We start from the raw sequence: 23,786 nt of genomic DNA, 5'->3' as shown, positions 1-23,786 counted from the left end.
CCTGAGTGGTTAAAATATTTTAAGCTGATAAGGAAGTGCGGGAGGATTGCTATGGAGAAGGCACCGAAACTTGAGTTTAAGGGAACCATATGAGATTGAAGTAAATGCAGGCAAGAAAGGAATGAGCTTTTTGATCTGTGGACCCTTACAATAAGGAAATACATCCACCTATTAAACAAGAGTTTCGTTTTAGTCCCCTCAGCAGACTCATTCTGAGGGGTCTCACTTGATCATATCAGTAGTAGCAGTGTTTGATACATTCATTGTGGATACACTTACACTTTCGAATGCTTTAATTTTATCCCGAAACTTTAAATGATTCCGGGTAAATTATTGGAGTGTTCAAAAGCTTAGAGGCTAAAATTCATAGTTTGGGATAAATTTGAAATCTTCAAAAGTTTGACGATTGAGGATGAAATTGAAATGTTTAAAAATCTAGGGGTTAATTTAAAATAAGTCATAATTTGAAAATGTATGATATAGTTAACTCAATAACAATTTAAAAAAAATCCGATCCTTGAAAAAACACATCTAAAAAGCTAACCCAGTTAGTTAATTTGGTCTTCTCAATTAATTATCCTTTGATAAGATGTAATTGATTTCTATATTTTATGTAAATGACATTTTAGCTGTTTAAACATCAGTTTGGTTGGCAAGAATCTTCCCATAAAAACAAAACCATTTAGCTATCCTACGGAAAGTCGAAAACAAGTCATTGATCAATTTATTCTAAAGCACATGAACCTTCTAGCATAGAATTATACTGTGATACACGGCACAATATTCCAACTGGTCTCTTTTTCGTAATATTACAGGAAGTTTTGGTTTAGAGGGACAAAATCTTTTAAACAATTCCTTTGATTTTTTTTTGTGTGCTTCATGTTATTTGCTTCGATGGTGTTAATGCTACCGTGTCAACCGAAAACACACTGGGTTCCTGGCAACAAAGGGGGGACGCCATGTACTCATTGCTCTCCCATGTTGTTTTGCATGGATTGTAATGCGTCTCTCACCTCCATAATTTCAATGAGAACGAGCAAGGGAGTAGACTAGACGAGCATCGGTTCAAACTAGGCGAGCAGGGGAGCAGAAGTAGTCTATTGACTTGGATTTGATAAGATTCGTTTCCTATCAACTGAACTAGATACAACTTTAACGTAAAAAAGATATTTTTCACATCTATCTAATTGTTGTTGGGAAGGATTTAATATTTATACTAAACTCAATGTCCTTTTAACTATTGCAAATTAAAAGATAATTTTTAATTTGAATATTAGTAGGATAATTAATCTTTTAATAAGTTAATTTAAAAAGGTATTTGTTATCTTTTTTTAATTTTGAATATTAAAGATAATTATATACTTTTGTATATTTTAAATTAAAATAATATATGTTTAAGTTTAAATAGTAAAAGGAATTTACCTTTTAACCATTGTAAATTAAATATATTATTTAATTTAAATATTAGTAGGATAATTACTCTTTGAATATGTCAATTTAAAAAGGTATTTGTTACCTTTTTAACTTTGAATATTAAAGATAATTATATATTTTTGTATATTTCAAATTAAAATAATACATATTTAAGTTTGAATGGTAAAAAGAGTTTTATCTTTTGAATATTTCAAATTAAAAGATGTTATCTGTTTAATGTTGAATATTAAAAGAAATTTAGTTGGATTAAATCTCTCTTGAAAATATCCTATAAATACTGAGCAAACCTATTAGGTTTTTAAAATCTCACAACTTAGTTTTTCAAGAACTTCTCTTATCTTGAAAAAGTTTTCTCTTCCTTAGTTTTTCCGGTGATAGTTGAAGGTAAGGATCGTTTGTGATCTGTGCCGATGTACTACTGTATATGATTATTAGTTGTTGTATCCTGGGAGACAAACGACCAACGAACTCGAGCACCAAAGGAGTGGTCGAAAATCTGTCTTAAGGAAACTGTTTAGCGACAAGCCTCAACTAATTCCGATCGATAAATCAAAATAAAAGGATTATTTTATTTCATTTATTTTTATCTTATCTTCTAAGAAGATTAACCTTTTTAGTTTATTTTCTCAGGATTGATTTCGTCTCAAATTGTTATTTCGGATAATAATCTCAAGATAAGAGTAAACTTGTTCTATCTCTTATCACTTCATTACCTTTAATTTTATAATGATATTTATTCATTATTATTTTTCTATATTATTCTCGGATTAATGCATGTGATTTTTCTAACAATTGTATCAATGAGAGAGCTTGGTTGGGAATGAATTAAAAAAAGCAAGAGATTGAAAGGGAGAGCAAATAACATAGGGAGCAACAAAACTTGGATTTGTTCGGGAACGAATTTTGCTAGAAAACAGTCAAATAATTGTGAAAAAAATTTATTTGAAGTATTTTACGATCATAGTATATGTAGTTGTATTTTTTTATTCTAAATACAAATTTTTAATTTGTAGAGAAAATGAGCAATAATTTTTTCACAATTGTCCATTATAATGAACATATTATGGAAAATGAGGTCAGAGTTATTTTTCAATTTGAAAGACCAATAAATATGATGTTAAAAAGGAACATCACATTTATAGAAACGAAACAGTGGATAGAAAGAAAATTTTGAGCTACAATTGATGGTTTGAAGTACAAGTTTATGGTATGTCCTAATCCAGTTAGATATGATGTGGTACCACTTAAAGAAGATGGTGATACTGGAACAATGATTGGATTACACGAGTCAACAAATGTTGCAGTTATTGAGTTATTTGTTGAGGTGCATAACATATCCGATGTTATGGGGTTATCCAGAAATGTGATTGGAAATTCATCTCAAATGGCTTTCGGAAGTGAGTTTGAGGATATCATATACAGGTCGATAAACAACTTTATGACACTATTAGAAAGATGAAATGAAGTCGGTGGGGCGTCCGCATCAACAAAGTATGGGGCAAGAAGTATACATACTAATTCTGGCAAAGATGAAGAAACTGAGGAACCTATTTTAGCCGGCGATGACAATGTCTGTGGTGGTGGTGCACCTGATTTGACCATTAATAAAGTTTTAGCATCGTATCAATCTACTCCTCACATGTATAAGATAGATTATGATGTGATGAGGGCACTTGAATCTCAAAACATGTCATATTTAACTCCATATTACATGGTTGAATCATTCAAAAATTCAAGTGAATTTTTAGTTGGGATGCAATTTGGAGGAAAAAATAAATCTACGTTGGCGATTAAAGAGTATTCCATCAAAGGTCATGTTGATGTCCACTTTGCAGAGTCCAACCAGAAAACCATATATGCGAAGTGTTCTAATTATGGTTCATAGTGCAAGTGGAAGATCAAAGTGTCCAAAATTCAATGGCACGATGCTTAGGTCATCACAAGGTACAATGGTCTTCACAAATGTTTGCGAAACTCCAACAAACATGACCACTAACTATTAAAATTTGATGTAATAGGAGAATACATGAAGTTGATGGTTGAAAAAAAAATCCAAGGATCCCTTGTTCAGTGTTAGCTACATATATTCGAAGCCAATTTGGATACCATGTAAAATACGGTAAGGTTTGGAATGCAAAGTTAAATGAAATGAAATTGACGTATGGAGATTGGGAGACATCATACAATGAGCTAACATATTTGTTACAACCAATGAAGTAATTCATCTCGGGAACCATAATGAAGTCTCAAACCATACCTAAATACGACGAAGAAAGTCAATTTGTTCCAGGGAAGAAAATATTCCATAGACTCTTTTAGGCATTCAAGTCATGCATATGAGGATTTCTATTTTGTAAACGTATGATACAAGTAGATGGTACGTGGTTGTATGGTCAATATAAGCATGTATTGTTTATAGCAATTGCACAAGATGATCAATATTTCGTTCGAGAATATGTAGTTTGCTTGATATCTGATCGAGTAACGAGCATTTTGGCGGCAATTGAACGACCAGAAAGTCATTGGATACCTCCGTATGTATATCCCACATTTTGAATCTGCCATATTGGTGAGAACAATATCGACCAGTTTCATAACGCCCGTGTTCACAATGAGATAGTAAGCATGAGTAAATTTTATTTTATTTTCAATATTTGTGTATATAATCATGTATTTTTTAATTGATGTTTTAACACAATATATATTATGAAACAGGATACGAACTACGCTAACCAAATTTTGGTAAGAAGTTGAAGAATTTAAAGGTGGTTTATGATGAACGTGTTTGGAACTGGGCTTCAAGAATTCCACGAAAAAATTGTCACAAGCATATGATGGTGGTCGATGATACAAATACATGACAACCAGTTGCTTAAGATAATGAAAAAATAGGCTTTGGGGTATGTTGGTGCTCGTGAATATCCAAATGTATCACTCAGATTAGTCATTGGGTTAAATGGTTGACTGTGTGCTCTGCCCCCAAGTTGGGCGGTTTAGTGCCTTGTGAATTTAAATTTCCAGAATTGCGCTCTACTAGGGAAATGAATCTGGAAATTCGCCAACGACAAAGACTACTTGTGAAACAAGATAATAAGTTGTAAGTATAACTTAGACTCATTATCTATTCTGCCTCCTAAGTCATCATCCCCACGAGATTCTTGGATTTGGAAAGGGGTTACCAATACACTATGAAGCACGGGGACGACAAAGGAGTCCCGTTTCAAGTACCTGATACGTTTCCGGCATGGGAACAGTACGGGGACAACTGGGGTACGTATCGGAGATGTGCCACTGTGGCAGGGTATGGTTGATCAAATTTAGGGATGGCCAGATCTTATTTGGGGATGTTTTGGGGACGTCCCCAGGGGTAATTTTGCCCGAGGCTCGACTTGGCTTCAATGGCTAATCCGACTGGCGGTTACGTTGATTCTCTGTTGCACAGGCGGAGCTTCTCGGTTTCGGGACTGTGTTTAGGAGCTGAAGATCTGAATTCTGGACTGGGGTTCCAGCCGTGTTTGTACTTTGCGAGAGGGTTCTGTAAGAACGGTAGTAGCTGTAGGTTCATCTATGGAGATCACTGTGTCGAGTCTGCTACCAACATGACCGAGTTGGAACAGTGCCAAGAGCTGCTTAGATTGAAATATCTGCAACAACAACAACAAAAGCTAGCCGCTTCATCTTCACCGTTCCTCCCCGACGGCGCTTCTTTTCCTTACAACAAATGTGTTACTTTCCTTCTCCAGCAACAACAAAACGAAACCCATAGGTGAAACAATTTTAAATAATTTTTGATCTAATTGTCAGTTGATCCCTGATCTTTCTAGGTCTTTCGAATATGGAAACAATTTTTCATTATTTTCAAATTGACCACAAAAATTAATTTAGTGATTTAGAAAAAATTCTCAAAAGTTAGGATTTTTAATTAGATTTAAATTAGAGTGTTACACCAATTTTATAATTTTAAAAAATGCTCAAATGTTAGGATTTTAATTAGAGTTAAATTAGGATATTAATAATGTTTGATTTGGGTTTAATGTTTTTCTAGACTTAATATTATGGTTTAAGTCATAAGATTTGACACTCTAATATTATGATTTAATTATGGATTTTATTATTCTAGAGTTAATATTATGGTTTTAATCTTGAATATTGAAATTTGACATTTTAATATTGTGGTTTGTTTATAAATTTTACTATTCTAAACTTAATATTAGATTGTCTTGATATTTGATTTTATTTATGATTTTTTATATATTTTTATAATTTTAAAATTATTTTATATGATGTAACTTTGTTAGGAAAATAAACCGAGTACAAGTAATTTCCCTATAACCAGATTAGTGAGAATGCGAAATAAAAGCGGAAAAATAATACCCGAAAATTGATAACGGAGTTCAGCCAATTGTGCTTACGTCTCCGGGCTGCTGCAGATCTTTTACTAAGAGAGAAATTTACAGGTGTTTACAAAACACTCACTACTCACAAGAAAGCTCTCTAGTATAGGAAGAAAGAAATGTTTTGGGGTGATTTTGAAGCTAAATGGGTAAGGGTATTTATAGTAGAAACTTAGGGACTAATCTTTGAAAATACCCTAAAGTGCAATGACTAAAGTGAATTTACCCATTCCTATTTTCAACAAACATCTACCAAAATTTTACCAAACTTTGAAAAACATTTTTCAAAGAAACATTTACCAAACTTTGAAAAAAACATTTTCCAAAGTTGGTTGCCAAACTTTGAAACTTTTAACAATCTCCCACTTGAAGACTGATTTTAATATGTCTTCACACCTCGATCAATGCAGCAGCATGTCTGGTCTATTTATTCTAGCATGCCAACTGAAGTTGAACACAACTTCAGTTTGTCCGTAGTCACCGTCTTTGTCAACATGTCTGCCGGATTTTGAGCTCCACTAATCTTTTCAAGTTTCAAAATCCCATCTTCCAGAAGAGACCGGATAAAATGATATCTCAATTGTATGTGCTTTGTCCTGGAATGAAAAGACGGATTCTTTGCTAGATGGATAGCACTTTGACTGTCGCAATACAAGATATTGTTTTCTTGTTTCTTGCCTAACTCTTCCAAGAAACTTTGGAGCCAAACCATCTCCTTGCTGGCTTCCGTAACAGCGACATATTCTGCTTCAGTTGTGGAGAGAGCAACTATCTTCTGTAGTTGAGAAACCCAACTCACTGCAGTTCCTCCTAGAGTATAGACATACCCTGTAGTGCTCCTTCTGATGTCGACATTTCCGGCTAAGTCAGCATCTACATAGCCTGTCAGTATCATATCTCCACCTTTGAAACAAAGTGCTTTGTTTGTGGTACCACGAAGATATCTGAGGATCCATTTGACTGCTTCCCAGTGTACCTTGCCCGGATTATTCATGTACCTGCTAACAGCTCCCACTGCATGAGCAATATCTGGTCTGGTACAAACCATGGCATACATCAGACTTCCAATTGCTGAGGCATACGGCACCTTCACCATGTGTGCACGTTCTTCCTCCGTCTTTGGTGATTGGTCTTTGGAGAGTCTGAAATGAACACCTAAAGGTGTACTTACTGGTTTAGCATCTTGCATGTTGAACCTGGAGAGTACTTTGTTGATGTACTCAGCCTGTGATAACATCAAAGTCCCCGACTTTGTGTCTCTCTTGATCCTCATCCCAAGAATCTGCTTTGCAGCGCCCAGATCCTTCATAGCAAACTGCTTCGACAATTTTTGCTTCAAGTGTATAATCTCTTGCATGTCTGAGCCTGCAACGAGCATGTCATCAACGTACAATAATAAAATAATGAAGCTGTTGTCGAACCTCTTGATGTAGCAACAATGATCTGCTTGGCATCTGATAAAACCACTGCTACTCATGAAGCTATCGAACTTCTTGTACCACTGTCTAGGAGCTTGTTTTAAACCATACAAGCTCTTCTTCAACCTGCATACCAGGTTTTTCTTGTCTGCCTCTATGAAGCCTTCTGGCTGCCTCATATAGATTTCTTCCTCCAAATCACCATGAAGGAAAGCTGTCTTTACATCTAACTGCTCAAGATGTAAATTCTCTGCAGCTACAATTTTCAACACCAGTCTGATTGTAGACAATTTTACGACTGGAGAGAAAATTTCATTGTAGTCAATACCTTCTTTTTGCTGAAAGCCTTTGACAACCAATCTTGCTTTGTAGCGTTTGCTCCCATCGTGCTCTTCTTTGATCCTGTAAATCCACTTGTTGTGGAGCGCTTTCTTGCCTGGTGGTAATTCAGCTAATTCCCATGTCTGATTTGACATAAGCGAGTCCATCTCATCTTTCATGGAAGACTCCCACTTGACTGAATCCTCCACTTGCATTGCTTCATCATAGCACTCTGGTTCACCATTGTCAGTCAGCAACAAGTAGTGTAAAGAAGGAGAATACCGTTGGATTGGTTTAGGAATTCTGGAGGAGCGTCTCAGTTCTGGTGTGCCTGGTTCTTCTTGAACTGCTTCAGGATTGATCTGAACATCATTTCCAGAAATCTCCTCGAACTCAGCAAATTCCTTTGTTTCAGCTTCGGTATTACTTGATTCTGCGGTTGATCTATCTTTGTACATCACATTTTCATTGAAAATGACGTCTCTGCTTCTGATGATCTTCCGATTTTCATAGTCCCAAAACCGGTAACCGAACTCATCACCGCCATAACCAACAAAGGCACATTTGTTGGACTTAGCATCAAGCTTACTTCTTTCAGCAGAGTCTATGTGTACATAAGAAATACAACCAAACACTCTTAAGTGTGAAAGGTTTATTTCTTTCTTGCTCCAAACTTCCTCTGGTATTCTGCCATCCAAAGGAACTGAGGGCCCACGGTTGATCAAGTAAGCTGCAGTGTTGATTGCTTCAGCCCATAGAAATTTGGGCAAGCCGGCATGTATCCTCATACTTCTGGCACGTTCATTCAGAGTTCTGTTCATGCGCTCTGCTACACCATTATGTTGCGGTGTCTTGGGAACTGTTGTCTCCATCTTGATCCCATTGTTTGCACAGAAATCTCTGAATCTACTGTCTCTGTACTCTCCTCCATTGTCAGACCTCAACCGCTTGACTTTCAAACCAGTCTCATTTTCCACCATGGCCTTCCATTTTCTGAAGGTATCAAAGACTTCTGATTTCTTCTTCAGAAAATAAACCCACACCTTCCTTGTTGAATCATCGATGAAGGTGACATAATATAGTGAGCCTGCAAGAGATGGAACTGGGGATGGTCCCCATACATCAGTATGAATCAATTCTAACCTTTCTGTCTTGGGTGTCTTGCCAATCTTTGCAAAACTGACTTTCTTTTGTTTGCCAAAGATGCAATCCTCGCATAGTCCGACATCTACATTCTTTAGATCCGGCAGCTTCCCTTTTGACAAAAGTGTCTTCATCCCTTTCTCGCTCATATGGCCGAGCCTTTGGTGCCATAGGTTTGATTTTCCATCAGCATCTGCTACTGCAATGATATTCTCTAAATTGGAGGTTACATAGAGAGTACCAGTCTTCTTACCACGAGCAATGACGAGTGCTCCTTTGGTAATCTTCCATTCACAGCCTGAAAAGGTTGTGCTATATCCTTCTCCATCAAGCTGTCCAACAGAAATCAGATTTCTTTTGAGGCCAGGAATATGTCTCACTCCTGTCAGCTTCCAGGTGGTCTGGTTTGGCAACTTTAGTCGGATGTCTCCTTTTCCGACGATCTTTAAGGTTTCATCATCAGCAAGATGAACCTTCCCAAAATCACCACTGACATAGTTCTCCATGATTTCTTGGCATGGGGTGGAGTGGAAAGATGCCCCTGAATCCAAGATCCATGATTCAATCGGACTGTTGACGCTTAGAATCATGGCATCACCTGTCTCCTCTGTCACGTTGGCAGATTCCTGTGCACCGGTATCTTTCTTCAGTGCTCGGCAATCTCTTTTAAAGTGACCTTTCTTGCCACAATTATAACAGGTAAAATCTTTCTTTCCCGTTCTAGATTTTTCCCGTCTGGATTTTGATCTGCCACGATTTGAATATCTTTCTGAAGTTCTTCCTCTAGACTCCGTGTGCAAGGCTGAGGAGGTTGATGCTTCACCCGATTCTCTCCGTCGAATTTCTTCACTCAGTACCAGATCCCGAACATCGTCAAATTTTAATTTGCTGTTTCCCGACGAACTGCTGACTGCTGTAACAGTAGCATTCCAACTGTCTGGTAGAGATGATAAGAGAATTAAAGCTCGAACTTCATCATCGAACTCAATTTCCACTGAACTCAACTGGGTTGTGATTGTGTTGAGTTCATTTAGGTGTTGTGCCACCGATGCCCCTTCCGTCATCCGCAAATTGAATAATCGCCTCATCAAATGAACTTTGTTTGAGGCCGATGGCTTCTCGTACATACTGGAGAGAGCCGCCATAAGACCCGCCGTGGTCTTTTCCTTTGCTATGTTAAAAGCAACATTGCGGGATAACGTCAGTCGGATAACTCCGAGGGCTTGTCTGTCGAGAAGAGCCCAATCTTCATCCTTCATGCCCTCTGGTTGCTTTCCTGAGAGAGGTTGATATAGATTTTTCTGGTACAAAAAATCTTCAATCTGCATCTTCCAAAAGCCAAAGTCCGCACCATCGAACTTTTCAATTTTCACCTTCCCTTCGTCTGCAGCCATCGCTCCCACTCGAATCTGGCTTCGTTTGGATCGTTTCTGACAATTCTTGCGAATCACTGTGTATTAGAACACCACCGTCGACAAACTCGTATCGCCGACCGAATTTCACTATTCACGAAATTCACTATTCACGTGAATAGTAATGAATAGTAACCTCGCAGAAAATTTGACAAAATTCACAACCAAAAGCTCTGATACCAGTTGTTAGGAAAATAAACCGAGTACAAGTAATTTCCCTATAACCAGATTAGTGAGAATGCGAAATAAAAGCGGAAAAATAATACCCGAAAATTGATAACGGAGTTCAGCCAATTGTGCTTACGTCTCCGGGCTGCTGCAGATCTTTTACTAAGAGAGAAATTTACAGGTGTTTACAAAACACTCACTACTCACAAGAAAGCTCTCTAGTATAGGAAGAAAGAAATGTTTTGGGGTGATTTTGAAGCTAAATGGGTAAGGGTATTTATAGTAGAAACTTAGGGACTAATCTTTGAAAATACCCTAAAGTGCAATGACTAAAGTGAATTTACCCATTCCTATTTTCAACAAACATCTACCAAAATTTTACCAAACTTTGAAAAACATTTTTCAAAGAAACATTTACCAAACTTTGAAAAAAACATTTTCCAAAGTTGGTTGCCAAACTTTGAAACTTTTAACAAACTTTGCCGTCCCTATATCTTATAATTTTAAAAGTTGTTGTTTCCCGTCCCCGTATATATCAGTGCAAGAAGACGCTGTGGGGGCTTGCTTTCGAAAACACCTAAAACTGCAAGTTGGAAAAGAGTCCATTTTCTTCTGGACTGACGTTTGGCTTTGCGAAGCTCCTATGAATTGTAAGTTCCCTTGAATTTTTGCTCTATCACTTGATAGAAAGGGAAATTTTTCAGATTTTGGAACCAAGCTCGACCAGACACTGAAGATGCAACCATGGTTTAAGATTTTTCGAACTAGGCAAACGCAACTTTCATTTTCACGACGAGGAAGCGGTAGCACATCGAACAACTTACGGAAGGCCATCTTCTTCGAACGGCAGCAAGGGGCTAACGTAAAAGGGTGAGCGGCGCAAGAAAGATTAACGGAAAAGAAGAAAAATAGAATAGAACATAAGAAAGAAATAATAGAGGCAGCCGCGCGGAGAATAGAAGTTAGTTGAAATCAAATAAAACTTAGTTAAATTAAAGGGTTGGTGCATAATTTCTATAAGGTTTTACGAAAAGAGCTCAAACTTTTACCTTCCTTACAATTTGGTCATTGCTCACAATTTAGAGATTTAAGGTTTCCCCCAAAATTTTAGGGTTTCCAATTTGGGGTTAATTCGGGTGTTACATAATATCCTTCTGAGAAAGAATATTTGGTTGGAGGAAGAATAATGAAATATCCTCTTCTCTCTGCTATGTGATTTCTCATCGAGTAATATGATTGGTTATCATGGTCTGAAAAAGGGGATGGATCGTACTCGATAAAATCCTTTAGTAAATTATTCTCTAATTCATCCAATGCTGATTCATTTTGGTGTAATACAGTGTGGAGTGGATTGGCCCCACCTCGGGTGGAATCTCTCGTCTGGAAAACAGTTCATAACAAGGTTCCTGTTAAAGCTGAGTTAATGAAAAGGGGGTGTTGCTGCTATCGTGGATACGGTCTGCCCCCTTTGTCGTATTGAAGTAGAGACTGCCTTTCACCTATTCATTTCCTGCTCGATTTCGTGAAAGCTTTGGATGAGGTTCCTCTATTTCTGGGGTGTGTCGACAGCTCTCCTAGGCGAGGTCTGTTCCTTATTGAAGCTGTGGCGAGAGACTAATCCGATTTCACCCAAAGTCTCAATTTGGTTGTTTATTCCCTTCGTTGTTATCTGATCTGCGTGGATTTATCGGAACAAAATTGTTTTCAAGGGTAGTAATTAGAAGAACCCCAGCTATTCTTCTTAGCTAAGCATAAGCTTGCGCCTTGGTTTAAGACGAAGTTCCCTTCTTACTTAGTTTCGATGTACAACCTGATTTGTAACCCATCTCTAGCTGATAAATCAGTCATTGAGTTGCACAAAATCCACTACAGTTGCATGGATCGTTCCCCCTATTGGTTTTTTGAAGTTCAATGTCGATGGCGCTGCGACTGGAGATAACATAGCATGAGGCATAGGTGGAGTCCTTCGAAACTTTGAGGGTTCATGCTTGGCTCACTTCTCAAAAGTTGTTGGCCCTGACCCCATATACTTGCGAAACTTCTAGCAATTAAACACGGTTTGTTCCTTTTTCAGTCGCTCAACAATAGTGAGAATAACCGTTTGATTTTAGAAAATGGTAGCAAATTGGCGGTGGACTGGATTTTTTTATCCTTCCTCATATCCTGCTCCATTCTCATAGCTCGTGAATAAAATTGCCTCTGTGGTTCTGGAGCAAGCCGTCATTATACCCTTGGTCCAGAGAAGTGTCAAATCTTAGGCTGATGATTTAGCGAAGCAAGGAATTGGTTAATTCCTTTTTATTTTCTGTGTTTATAATTTTTTTTTTGTTTCTGTTATGAACATGTAGAAGATCTATTACGATTCCGCTTGAGATAGTTCTTAACTTATTAATAAGGTACTATTTTCCTCCTTCCACTGTATGTTGATTTACTTTGCTGTAAGTTGATGGATATAAAAATTGTTTTAACGAGACCTCTAATTTTATATATAAAAAAAGAAAATATCTAAATTGTTTAGTCAACTACGGTCCGCTATTTTTTCTTAATTTTTTGAGACAGGTTCAGATCATAAAATTAGTGCTTAATTGGATACCCACCGATCTGGTACCCAACTTCTTATATATATATATTATATTAAATTTTTGTTCCTAATTAACAAATTATTTCACTCTAACATTCTAAACTCGTAATTTTTTAAATTATTGCATCCTACTATTTTAAATTATTTATTTTAACTTTAAAATATTTTAAACTTATTTGTATTTCTTTATTTTATTTTTTAATAAGTTTTATCTTCAATTATGTACTTTGAATTTTTAATTTTTTTTTGGATTATGTATTGTAGATTTTTAAATTTATATTTTATTCTTTGTGATTTTTTTAAATAATATAATTTTTTTTTTAAAATTAAAATATATATATATAATTCGAGTACTCGTGACCAGAAAACAATGGTACTCGGATTTTACGGGTGTCTGACCTACAAGTAGCCATACTTAACGGACAGTGACACAAGCCAACATTTTAGTACCCAAACACCCTAGTTACCTGAAAGTACGGACACTCAGTTTTGAACACCTCTAGTATTATATATTGAAAAATAAATTTTAACTATTTGATAATGAACGCTCGTACCCCTGACATATGCAATGCTTGAACCTGAGACATCAAGGAATACAACAATTCTTTTAACCACTGAAATTACTTGGTTCGTGTTAAACTTTTTCGATCAATCCAAATGCCTAACGTTTTTTTCAATGTTAAACTTTTAGGTGTCTCGACTGTAACGACATTAAATTCCGCAATTAAGTGGCACTTGTAACGCTGAGGAAATTTTGAATTTTTTTTTTTAAATTTAAAATTTTATAAAGGCGACATGTGTCATTTAACGACCACAATATTTCATGTATCTAAAAGTGTAACATTAGAAATGTTATACATCTATATTGATCGAAAAATAGTTTAGACACCTAAATATATTTGTTTCAATGAATTTTAAATAATATTTTTGGAATCTAGCTTTCACTCAATAGAAATCTTCTTTGATATGTTTTGTGCGTCTAAATTAATTATAGGATGTAAATATATGATCTAGAAATAGGAAAAATATGTTATATACAAATTATATTTAATAACTTTATATTGACAAATAATTATTAGGAAAATAGAAAATATTAGTTTTTAAAAAAATTGTCATATGCTTAAGTTCAAAATAATATCTTTTTTATTATTTAAAAATGTACTTATAAAATAATATGTACTAAACTTTAAACTATAATATTTTTTATCATTTCAAAATTAAGTTGATGATCATTGACAATAAATAAATTTTCTATAAGTTTTAATAAATATAAGATAATAATTTTATAAAGATTTTAAACTATTTAAAAGAAATATTTATAATTTTAGTATTCATGATATTCAAACTTAAAATCTTAAAAATAACAATAATCTCTTAACCACTAAAATTATTATAATAAACAAAATTAAATATAATATATATGAATATAAAATTTAGAAGAGTAGAGTGAGAGGGACCCACCAATGTCATCAAAAAGGTGTAAACGATAAAACTACCCACTCTCAATGCCACCCTGGCTTCCCCTTCACTTTCACCTTCTCCTGATTCTTTCACCGCCTACCTTCTAAGCCGGTCTCTCCCACGTGCCCCCACGTGCGTATCCCCCTCACTCCTTTCCGTGACTGAATTGAAACAAATGAAAAGTTAGAGACATGTATTAAAAAACCAGATATTATATTATTAGTAGTAGCAGTATTTGTTTGTTATTTAAAAATTTTAATTAATTAATTCTTGGTGTTGACGATGTTATAGTAGTTGTAGTATTTGGGTTTTGCACTTTCTTTTTCTTCCTTCTCCCATTTCTTTCTCGAAAAAAAAATTCATTTTCTTTCTCTGTTTTTTCTTGATTTTTCCCTTTGGACTTTTCTTCAGAATTTTCTTAAAGAAAATTATGTGTTTCATCTATCATGAGGATCAGAAAAAGACCGGTTCAGCAATCTTTCTCTTCGATTTCACCTCTTTCACCAGATCCCAACTTGAACCGGTCTCCGGTGGTGCAACACCCGCAACGGCGGCAGTCTCCTCCGCCTTCTGATCAACCAAGCCACCCGATCCGACGAAAGCAACTAACCCAGGACCGTGATTCATATGCTGTCCCTGAAACAACAACAATAAGAGCAACACGTGGAAAAGAGCTGAAGAAGAAAGATCACTCGGTTAGTTCAATGATTCAAAGATTACTTGGTCGTTTTTCTATCGTAGTTTTAAAGTTTTTAAAAAGAGTGCACTAGTTTTTGATGTAATAAAAATAAATCTTGTCTGAAAATTTCTTTTCACTTTGACTAATTTGCACCCATGAAAGCTTCATATATTAGGTAAAAAAACAAATACAAATTTACCCAAGTGAGATCCTTTGTATTTTCAACTTTTTCTTGCAGATTTTGAAGCAAGCAGGAGAGGAGGTAAGGGGAGAAAATGGGGAGAAGAGGAGTAATTACACTACCAGGTAAGAAAGCCAGCCAATGTTCTTTTTCTTACTTCATGAACTGTTGTAGTAAAAAAACTAAAAAAGTTTAAAAAAATCCTTAATAAAATTTTTAACCAACATTAATGAAAAGAAAATGTAAAATACAGTAGAACTAAATATAGTACCAAGTGGAAATACTGTTTTTATTAGGTTATTCTATATATATCAGCTTCCCATCCAATCTAATCTCAGTCTTAACTTCTTTTTTTTCTTTCTTTTTGGTTAACTAATACTCTATATTTCTATGTGGTGCACAATGCAATGGTCCCCATTTTAACCAATATCTGGCTATGGATTTCTGGATTTGCATATTTTTTTAATACTTTTTTTCTAGGAAGAAAAGTGATTCTGGTGAAGAACTAGGAACTGGGTCTCTATCCCGTCAAGGTAAGAAATCAAATTATAGTGTTTTTTTTATATAATGGTGATTATTGAAGGGTGTTTTTTTTATTGCATTGAATAAAGCTGAGGGGAGCTGGTGTGAAGGAGAGAAGGCGTTTCCATTGAAGAAAAGAAGAATAATGCAGAAAGATAACGATAATGAAAAGAGTGGGAAAAAGGTCAGAGGTCGAAACGGTGCGTTAATGGAAGGTTCGAGGTGCAGTCGAGTGAATGGAAGGGGATGGCGGTGTTGCCAACAAACACTCGTCGGTTACTCCCTCTGCGAGCATCATTTGGGAAAAGGGAGGCTGAGGAGTATCACCAGTGTTAAAAACCGATCGAATGATAACGTGGCAAAGAAGGAAGATCTGCAGCCGCCGTTGTCCAAACAAGAAAGTGATCGGAAGAGAGTGATGAAGCTCGGGACGGTTAAAGCTCGATCGCTAAGCAGTCTGCTTGGCCAAAAAGACGCTGTAATTGCAGTTTCTGATGATGATTAAATACTGTAGTTTCCAGACTTTCGTGGGTTTTTTTTTTTTTTAATGTTTGAGATTCTTGATGGAGCGATGCTTTGGGTTGAGAAAGTGGTTTTATTTTATGAGTGATGGGATTAATGTTAAAGAAATTGGATGGAATAATTTTCCCTCTTAATCATAATTACTGCTTGGCTATATTCTCTGATCTCTCCCATGCCGCGATTAGATGATTAAGTGGGAAATACGTGTACGCCGGACTGGGGAGCCGCCTCATGAGACTAGGGGGTGTAAACGAGCCTAGTCGAGTTTTAGTATTGCTGAGCTCGAATCGATTCGAAAACTCGTGAACATAAAATTTTCAAGTTCGACTCGAACTCGAAATTCTGAATTGAAGCTCGTGAGCAGCTCGAAAAGATTCGAAATGAAAAAAAATCTTAAATTTAACTCGATTGAAGCCTCAAACTCGAACCTGAATCTTAAATACATAAAAATCTTATTATATTTTTAAAAAAAAATCAATATATAAATATTATTAATAATTTATTTTTTTAAAAAATAAAATCTTAATATATTATATTTTCGAGCGGCTCACGAGTTTTTCGAGTCGAATATCAAGTAGCTCGTTTCAGCTCGTTATGAACTCAAATTGAGCTCGAGCTCGAGTCAAGCCTATTCGATCCGAATATTTGTCAAACTTCGATCAAATCAATCTCAAATAACTCGTAATATATCTCGTCTCATTTACATTCCTATATGAGACCTAGGCTTACATAATTACTGTTGTCTTTTTGACTAAAGAAAGTGCATGAAAGTCCAGTCATGGTCATGGTTTTCCAACTAGACCGGGTCGCCGATACATAGTATGCGCAACCTTATAATTGTTTTTAACGTTTTTAAGTAATTATAAATTATTATTTGTTTAATTTTTTTAGATATTAATAATATATGTTAAAGGTATAATGGTTCGAATCTGATTTTTTTATAAAAATAATATTTTTATTTTTCGTTAAAACAACTCAATAAATTTAAAATATTTTCTTACCTTTAATAATAATTAATTTTATTTAATAAATAAAAATATATATTTTAAAACTATATAAATAATATATAAAAATAAAATATATTGTAGAAGTTAAATATTTATTTAAAGTACATAAATTGATTATTTAGTAACTTAAATAAACATCATCGATAGTTGTGAAAGATAAGTATTGTCGTGGTTAACATTGATGATTGATGAGAAGACATTGAAATTCTTTTTATTATTTTAATAGGAAAGTCGATAAATACTAATTACACAAACTAGACGACAAGGGACGATGAAGGTCACGTAAGAAGATATCATGTAAACCAGAGGGCGGGGCATCATGGAGTGAAAGACTTCGGAAAAAGTCAGACCTAGCCTCAGAAACGAATCACCAGTCCTGATTTTAAACCGAACAAGGCCATTGCCGTTGCACCCCGTTGTTATTGCACGAACTAGGCAGATGAAGCTCCGGGAGGCAGATAAGGCGATAAGGAGTTAGAAAACATGGGCATTATCCGTTTGAACTAGTAGATGATCAAAACCAGGAGCAGGGGCTAACTACAGCCCCTCAACACTGACAGTAAGGACGGAGGGATGTGTCAGTGTACCCCATTGAGTTTGGAAAACCACACAGCCAGGCCAGCCGCCACGGCTATCTCGCAACACTCTACCCATTAACCCCATAGATGTTGCTGTGGGAACAAATGAATCTGTATCGAGGCATTCCTTATCCAGTTTCTCTCACTAGACCATAAAAGCGCTTACTCCATGCTAAGGTGGAAGACATCTTCGATATATATGGTCACCTCCATCATCCGTGAACAATGCCACAAGCCCACAAGAGAGAAGCAAAGAGAGCTTTCCAAGGAACATCAGTAGCCAAAATAGAAGAGTTATGAATATTCATTGAAACCCAATCAAGCAAGGTTGCCGTCAAGAATAAGTCTCGCATATCACATGAAACAAGCCAGCTCCAAAGCCCCTTTACAGCCTGATAATCACGAACAACATGCTCAATTGTTTCAACAACGACACCATAAACTGCGCACAGATGATATTCGTTTAAATTATGCCGGCATCGCGTCATCACTCTATCTTTCACCGTTAGCCATAAGAAAACTCGAATTCATTGTGGAACCGGAAGCTTCCAAATAGAGATCCAAATGTCACATGAATGAAATCCTTGAAGTAGTCTTGACTCTTGATGGTAATAAGGGAATTTTATTCTTCTGAATGATCTGGATTTGAGGAATATAATCTATATTTATGCTGGTTTTAGATCTAAATCTTTTCAAAAAATGTTAATAATTTTATATATTTATTTTAGTTGAAGAAATAATTTAGTAAATTCATTACTTAATAACAAATAATACTAATTAATTTAAATTTAATTCAATGTTAATTGATTAGTAATTATAAAACAATTATTTTCTTGTAGTAATATTTTGTGTATCTGAAAAGTTCAATTAACACAATTTTAATTAATTAATTAATATAAAATATTTTTCCTCAAAATAACATCTGGTGCACCTGAAAAGTTTATAAAAGTTACCAACACCCTATGGAAGTAATAATTTAAATTACTTTCTTTTTTATATTTAAGACTATCAAGATTCAAATCCAATTATTGTATACAAGAAGGGAAGTTGATAACTTAAGGCATTTTAATCATGATTTTATATTGTCTCACATACACTAATGACCATAAAGAAGTAAATGTATTATATTTATTTTTCAAATAAAATGGACAACATTTTTCTAATGGGACTTTTTTATTATAGCAAAATCTTCATTCTTTTTCGTTTCCACATACATACATAGTATGTCAATAAAATATTAAATAAAAGTAATAATTTTTCATTTTTCTTATAATTTATCAAGTATATTTTTTAATTGGAATCCAAGTATTTTTTTCGTATGTACACGAGGTTTTCGCACACCTTACTTTAGTAAATAGGTCTTCTAGCAGAGATTTTCTATATACACAAATACTCGAACTCAAAACCTTATTTAAACGATGTCAAATTACTTACTACTTGAACAAACTCATGTTCTTTTAAATATATTTGAATAATTTAAAGAATATAAAAAATAAAATAAGTAAAAATAAAAATCATTAAAATTTGATAAATTTACGGGGTTTTAGTCAACATTTGATCAAAAAGCGAGCCAGCTGTTTCCGCCATGACCGTGGGGGGAAATTAGAGTCTGTAGATGAAGGTAGAAAATGAGAATCGAACGGCCAAAGATCTAACAAAAATCGTATTTGAGGTGAATTCACACATTCGCCTTCTTTAAACAAAGATAGCGGGTACCTTAACCGCATTATTCTGCGAAGCTCAACAGTCCGTTAAAAATTGCAACACGAAGTGAGAATCGCTTTATAATTTTGAATTCAGAATTTTTGTTTGTTTCATCCGCATATGTTTCTAAATCCTTTTTCGGTATTAATTTGATCGGATTTGGATGCTCAGATCTTCAACTTCAGCATCTCTTTAAAGTAAACTTCTCAAAATTTTCACCTAATTTTGCGTTTAATTAATGATGATTATGTCATTTTGCTGCATTAGCATGCATCCAAATCTGAAATTTTATTATTCATTTATGTGATTCTTTCCAAAAATAAAATTGAACTTTACAGTTCAATCCAACATATGCATATTGAGTTTCTCAATTTGAAGTTCATTTCCAATTGTTCTCAATTTGCAAACGCGTTTATTGATTTTTGTATTCGGCTTCGTATGAAACAGGCGATAGAAAATGGCAGATGGAGAAGATATTCAGCCACTTGTTTGTGACAATGGGACTGGAATGGTGAAGGTAAACATTCATAAGATCTCCGTTTCTCTGAATTACTTACCAATGATATTTCTTTAAATGTGATTCAGTTTTATTCACGTGATTTGTTCTGATTATTTTTTTTGAGAATTGATTTTATTGATTGGTGATTTGGATCGTTGCTGATAGATGTATAAAATTTTCAGGCCGGATTTGCTGGAGATGATGCTCCAAGAGCAGTGTTCCCCAGCATAGTCGGTCGCCCTCGACATACCGGTGTGATGGTTGGCATGGGCCAAAAGGATGCTTATGTGGGAGACGAAGCTCAATCCAAAAGAGGTATTTTGACCCTGAAGTACCCTATTGAGCATGGTATTGTTAACAATTGGGATGATATGGAGAAAATCTGGCATCATACGTTCTATAACGAGCTCCGAGTTGTCCCCGAGGAACATCCAATTCTCCTCACGGAAGCCCCTCTTAACCCCAAGGCTAATCGTGAGAAAATGACTCAAATTATGTTCGAAACATTCAATGCCCCCGCGATGTATGTTGCTATCCAGGCTGTTCTTTCCTTGTATGCCAGCGGTCGTACAACAGGTTCGGTTGTCAACTATCTGCTTCTTCGTTGTTCAACATTATATTCATTTGATTATAGGTTAATTGAAATCTAATGGAATGTGATTGAAATTTTATTTGCCTAGATATCGTTAGAAAACAAAAATGTGTTGAGAGACACCAATATTAGTGAGATATTTGAGTTTAACTTTTTTACAAAAAAAAAAAATTCAATTTGATTTAATCACTATTGATACGAGCTCAAATTTGAGCAGGATGAACTATCAAATGAACTATCAAATGTGCTGGGTTCAAATATCTTCGAATCCAATTCAAGTAGCTCTAAATCTAATCTAACTTATTTTTTTTTATAATATACATTTTGGTATTAATTTACAATTTTACCTCGGTACACACGCAACGGAATATTGAAGTTCCATCCGGCTATGTTTTTTTATTGATTTAGTTAGTGATATATTGTGTTCCTTCAACTGTGAACTAGTTCTATTATGATTACCTTAATAAATTTCCAATTTGTCATCCTTTTTTATTTGCAATTCATTTGAGGTTTTTTGCATTCTGATTTTCATCTACGAGTATATAATAACCTTTATTCTTGAGTTTAATTCTTTATTTATCAAAATGTTCTTCCAATTGAGTTTGGTAGATCTAAATCAAATTGGAAAAAAATGCATGTAAAACAAGCTCAATTAGAGCTCAAATAGTTTAATTTTAACTCGAGCCAAATTAAACTTAGAAATTTTTATTTGGTCGAGCTTGAACTTCTCATCATTCAACTTTAACTAGGCTTGATTACAGTCCTAGCACCGACTTCTTCAGTCATATAAACATGTCACTTTATTTATTTTTATATCACAAAAAGGAAAGATTCATTATTGGAAAAGATTATAATAAAAAAAAAAGTGAAATGTGTAAATTTTACTGGTTGAGAACATAGATAGCGTGGTAAGTTAGGTTTTCCGTATTGTAAATATCATGCTTCACTTTACTTTTGGACCTAACATGCAAGGTTAATGTATAGGTATTGTTTTGGACTCCGGAGATGGTGTGAGCCACACAGTTCCTATCTACGAAGGCTACGCTCTCCCTCATGCCATCTTGCGTCTCGACCTAGCCGGTCGAGATCTCACTGATGCCCTCATGAAAATCTTAACGGAACGTGGCTATTCCTTCACCACGACCGCTGAGCGTGAAATCGTGAGGGACATAAAAGAGAAGCTTGCTTACATTGCTCTTGACTTTGAGCAAGAGCTCGAGACCGCGAAAACCAGCTCCTCTGTGGAGAAAAACTACGAGCTACCAGATGGACAGGTTATTACCATCGGGGCTGAACGGTTCCGCTGTCCCGAAGTCCTCTTCCAGCCATCCATGATTGGGATGGAAGCTGCTGGCATTCATGAAACCACGTACAACTCCATCATGAAGTGTGACGTGGATATCCGAAAGGATCTGTACGGAAATATTGTCCTCAGTGGTGGCACCACTATGTTCCCTGGAATTGCCGACAGGATGAGCAAGGAAATCACGGCACTAGCTCCAAGCAGCATGAAGATTAAAGTGGTTGCACCACCGGAGAGGAAGTATAGCGTTTGGATCGGAGGCTCCATTTTGGCATCTCTCAGTACCTTCCAGCAGGTATTATCTCTTCATTTTACTTCAAAGTATTCATGATTGCGTCTCATTTCTAATGCATATACGAACATGAATTTAATTCTTTGATGAGTTGGCGTTCATGGCTGAGATTTGATCAGAAATTGCAGAAAGGAAGAAAGAAAAGAAGTATGCAGGCGGTAGACTAATTCGGGTCAAAACCCATGTGTATCCATGCAGGAATGAGTGTTGGATTTTATATTATGGGTTAATTTATAAAACTTTAAGGATAGAAAATAAATTATCATAAAAATAGAAAAAATTATAATATAATTGAATTGAAAAAATTAGAATTAATATTCTCCAATCACCCCCTAGGTCCACCTTGGATTCACGTAATATTGGGCATTTTGTTTGCAGATGTGGATTGCAAAGGCAGAGTATGATGAGTCTGGCCCATCAATTGTCCACAGGAAATGCTTCTAGTTATTCATAAAGCAAGAGATTGGGTGATGAGATATCAACAGTGCACATTTTGGTATAAAGGCAATGCTAATAAACCAACTAGGTTGCTGTTTTATCTTTTTCTTTTCCCCTTTCGGTTGCTTTTTTTTCCTGTTCATGTTTGGAAAAAATATTAATTTTGAATTTGTTAGTTGGATTTCTTTATCAATTGAATTCGAATATTTTTATATCCATATTATAATTTTTATAATGAATCAATTTTATATTGAATTTTTAATTAAATAGAATGAATTTACAAGTTTAAATAAACATTTGTAGATATAATGTCGACAGAACCCATATACACTGCTCTAGAGCAAACATCATTGTAAAGCGACCTTGTCCGCTTTATCAACTTTCTTAAGATCATTATATAATAAATTATCTTGTGCAAAAAGGTTAATCTGTAATTTCTCTTTTATTACGTTAAAATTTAAGATTTGTTTTTTTATTAAATTTAGTATTATTAAGTTTTCTCCGTTTATATTATTATTAAGTTTAGATTAATAATATTTAATTAATATTATTATTAGATCGTTATTGAAAAGCTACCTAGTCCATTTTATCAACTCTAATTCGAGTGTGCAACCAGAAAATTCTACCGTTCTAGAGCCTATACAATCTCAATGGTGACCATCGGAGGAGGTATTGCTGTGTCTAAACACGGATGGTGCACTCTCACCAATTTAGCCGGATGGTTTTTGTAACACCCTAATTTATCCCTAATTCGAAACCCTAGAATTTGGGGAAATTTGACCTAAATCCCTAATTTGTGAATAATGATCAAATTGTAAAATATGATAAAAAGTTAGTCCATTTCGAAAAGTCTTGTAAGTTTAGAGACCAAATTTGTAGTTAAGCCTGTAACCCCCACAGACCGATAAGGGTAACCAGATCCGATCAGGGGTGTCACATTTGGGCCACCGGAGCGACCCACTGTAAAAATAGTGGAAAATTTAAAACTTTTTAAATTACATGTAAACTAATAAAATCAGTTGTCACTATTTAAAAATAAAACAGATTTCCAGACTCGTATATAAATCAAAATACAATTACATGCCCCCTAATCACATGTACCATACTCTGCAACAACGCCGGAAAAACTCCCTTACT

The 23,786-nt window shown here is 35.1% G+C and overlaps 2 protein-coding genes across 6 annotated transcripts; both read left to right on the top strand.

Moving 5' to 3' along the window:
• Positions 1-1,641: 1,641 nt before the first annotated feature.
• LOC120154165 (actin-like) lies at positions 1,642-22,804 on the top strand. Of its 3 annotated transcripts, none has more exons than XM_039165975.1 (5): positions 1,642-1,652; positions 19,973-20,042; positions 20,207-20,600; positions 21,601-22,214; positions 22,590-22,804. In XM_039165975.1, the coding sequence occupies exons 2-5, from the start codon at positions 19,983-19,985 to the stop codon at positions 22,653-22,655; spliced, it is 1,134 nt and encodes a 377-aa protein (XP_039021906.1). In that variant the 5' UTR covers positions 1,642-1,652; positions 19,973-19,982; the 3' UTR covers positions 22,656-22,804. The 3 variants fall into 3 exon arrangements, with proteins under 3 accessions (XP_039021906.1, XP_039021904.1, XP_039021905.1); XM_039165973.1 differs by lacking the exon at positions 1,642-1,652 and adding an exon at positions 19,506-19,591; XM_039165974.1 differs by lacking the exon at positions 1,642-1,652 and adding an exon at positions 19,649-19,722.
• LOC120154166 lies at positions 14,603-16,317 on the top strand. 3 transcript variants are annotated; one of them, XM_039165977.1, is made up of 5 exons: positions 14,604-15,027; positions 15,250-15,317; positions 15,673-15,725; positions 15,804-16,227; positions 16,262-16,317. In XM_039165977.1, the coding sequence occupies exons 1-4, from the start codon at positions 14,779-14,781 to the stop codon at positions 16,217-16,219; spliced, it is 786 nt and encodes a 261-aa protein (XP_039021908.1). In that variant the 5' UTR covers positions 14,604-14,778; the 3' UTR covers positions 16,220-16,227; positions 16,262-16,317. The 3 variants fall into 3 exon arrangements, with proteins under 3 accessions (XP_039021909.1, XP_039021908.1, XP_039021907.1); XM_039165978.1 differs by having other exon boundaries at positions 14,603-15,027; positions 15,825-16,282; XM_039165976.1 differs by having other exon boundaries at positions 15,804-16,282.
• Positions 22,805-23,786: the final 982 nt, after the last annotated feature.

This window comes from Hibiscus syriacus, unplaced genomic scaffold (genome assembly GCF_006381635.1).
Source record: "Hibiscus syriacus cultivar Baekdansim isolate YM2019G1 unplaced genomic scaffold, ASM638163v2 tig00111105_pilon, whole genome shotgun sequence".
NCBI lineage: Eukaryota > Viridiplantae > Streptophyta > Magnoliopsida > Malvales > Malvaceae > Hibiscus > Hibiscus syriacus.
Note: the sequence above shows the minus strand (reverse complement) of the source record. Positions and strands in the feature narration are given on the sequence as shown.

Bases quoted from the DNA above. Each gene is read 5' to 3' on its own strand.
- LOC120154165 (XM_039165975.1), top strand. From the start codon at position 19,983: ATGGCAGATGGAGAAGATATTCAGCCACTTGTTTGTGACAATGGGACT. The intron at 20,043-20,206 runs GTAAACATTCAT...TAAAATTTTCAG, and splicing joins ATGGGACTGGAATGGTGAAG to GCCGGATTTGCTGGAGATGA. The intron at 20,601-21,600 runs GTTCGGTTGTCA...GTTAATGTATAG, and splicing joins TGCCAGCGGTCGTACAACAG to GTATTGTTTTGGACTCCGGA.
- LOC120154166 (XM_039165977.1), top strand. From the start codon at position 14,779: ATGAGGATCAGAAAAAGACCGGTTCAGCAATCTTTCTCTTCGATTTCA. The intron at 15,318-15,672 runs GTAAGAAAGCCA...CTTTTTTTCTAG, and splicing joins AGGAGTAATTACACTACCAG to GAAGAAAAGTGATTCTGGTG. The intron at 15,726-15,803 runs GTAAGAAATCAA...CATTGAATAAAG, and splicing joins TGGGTCTCTATCCCGTCAAG to CTGAGGGGAGCTGGTGTGAA.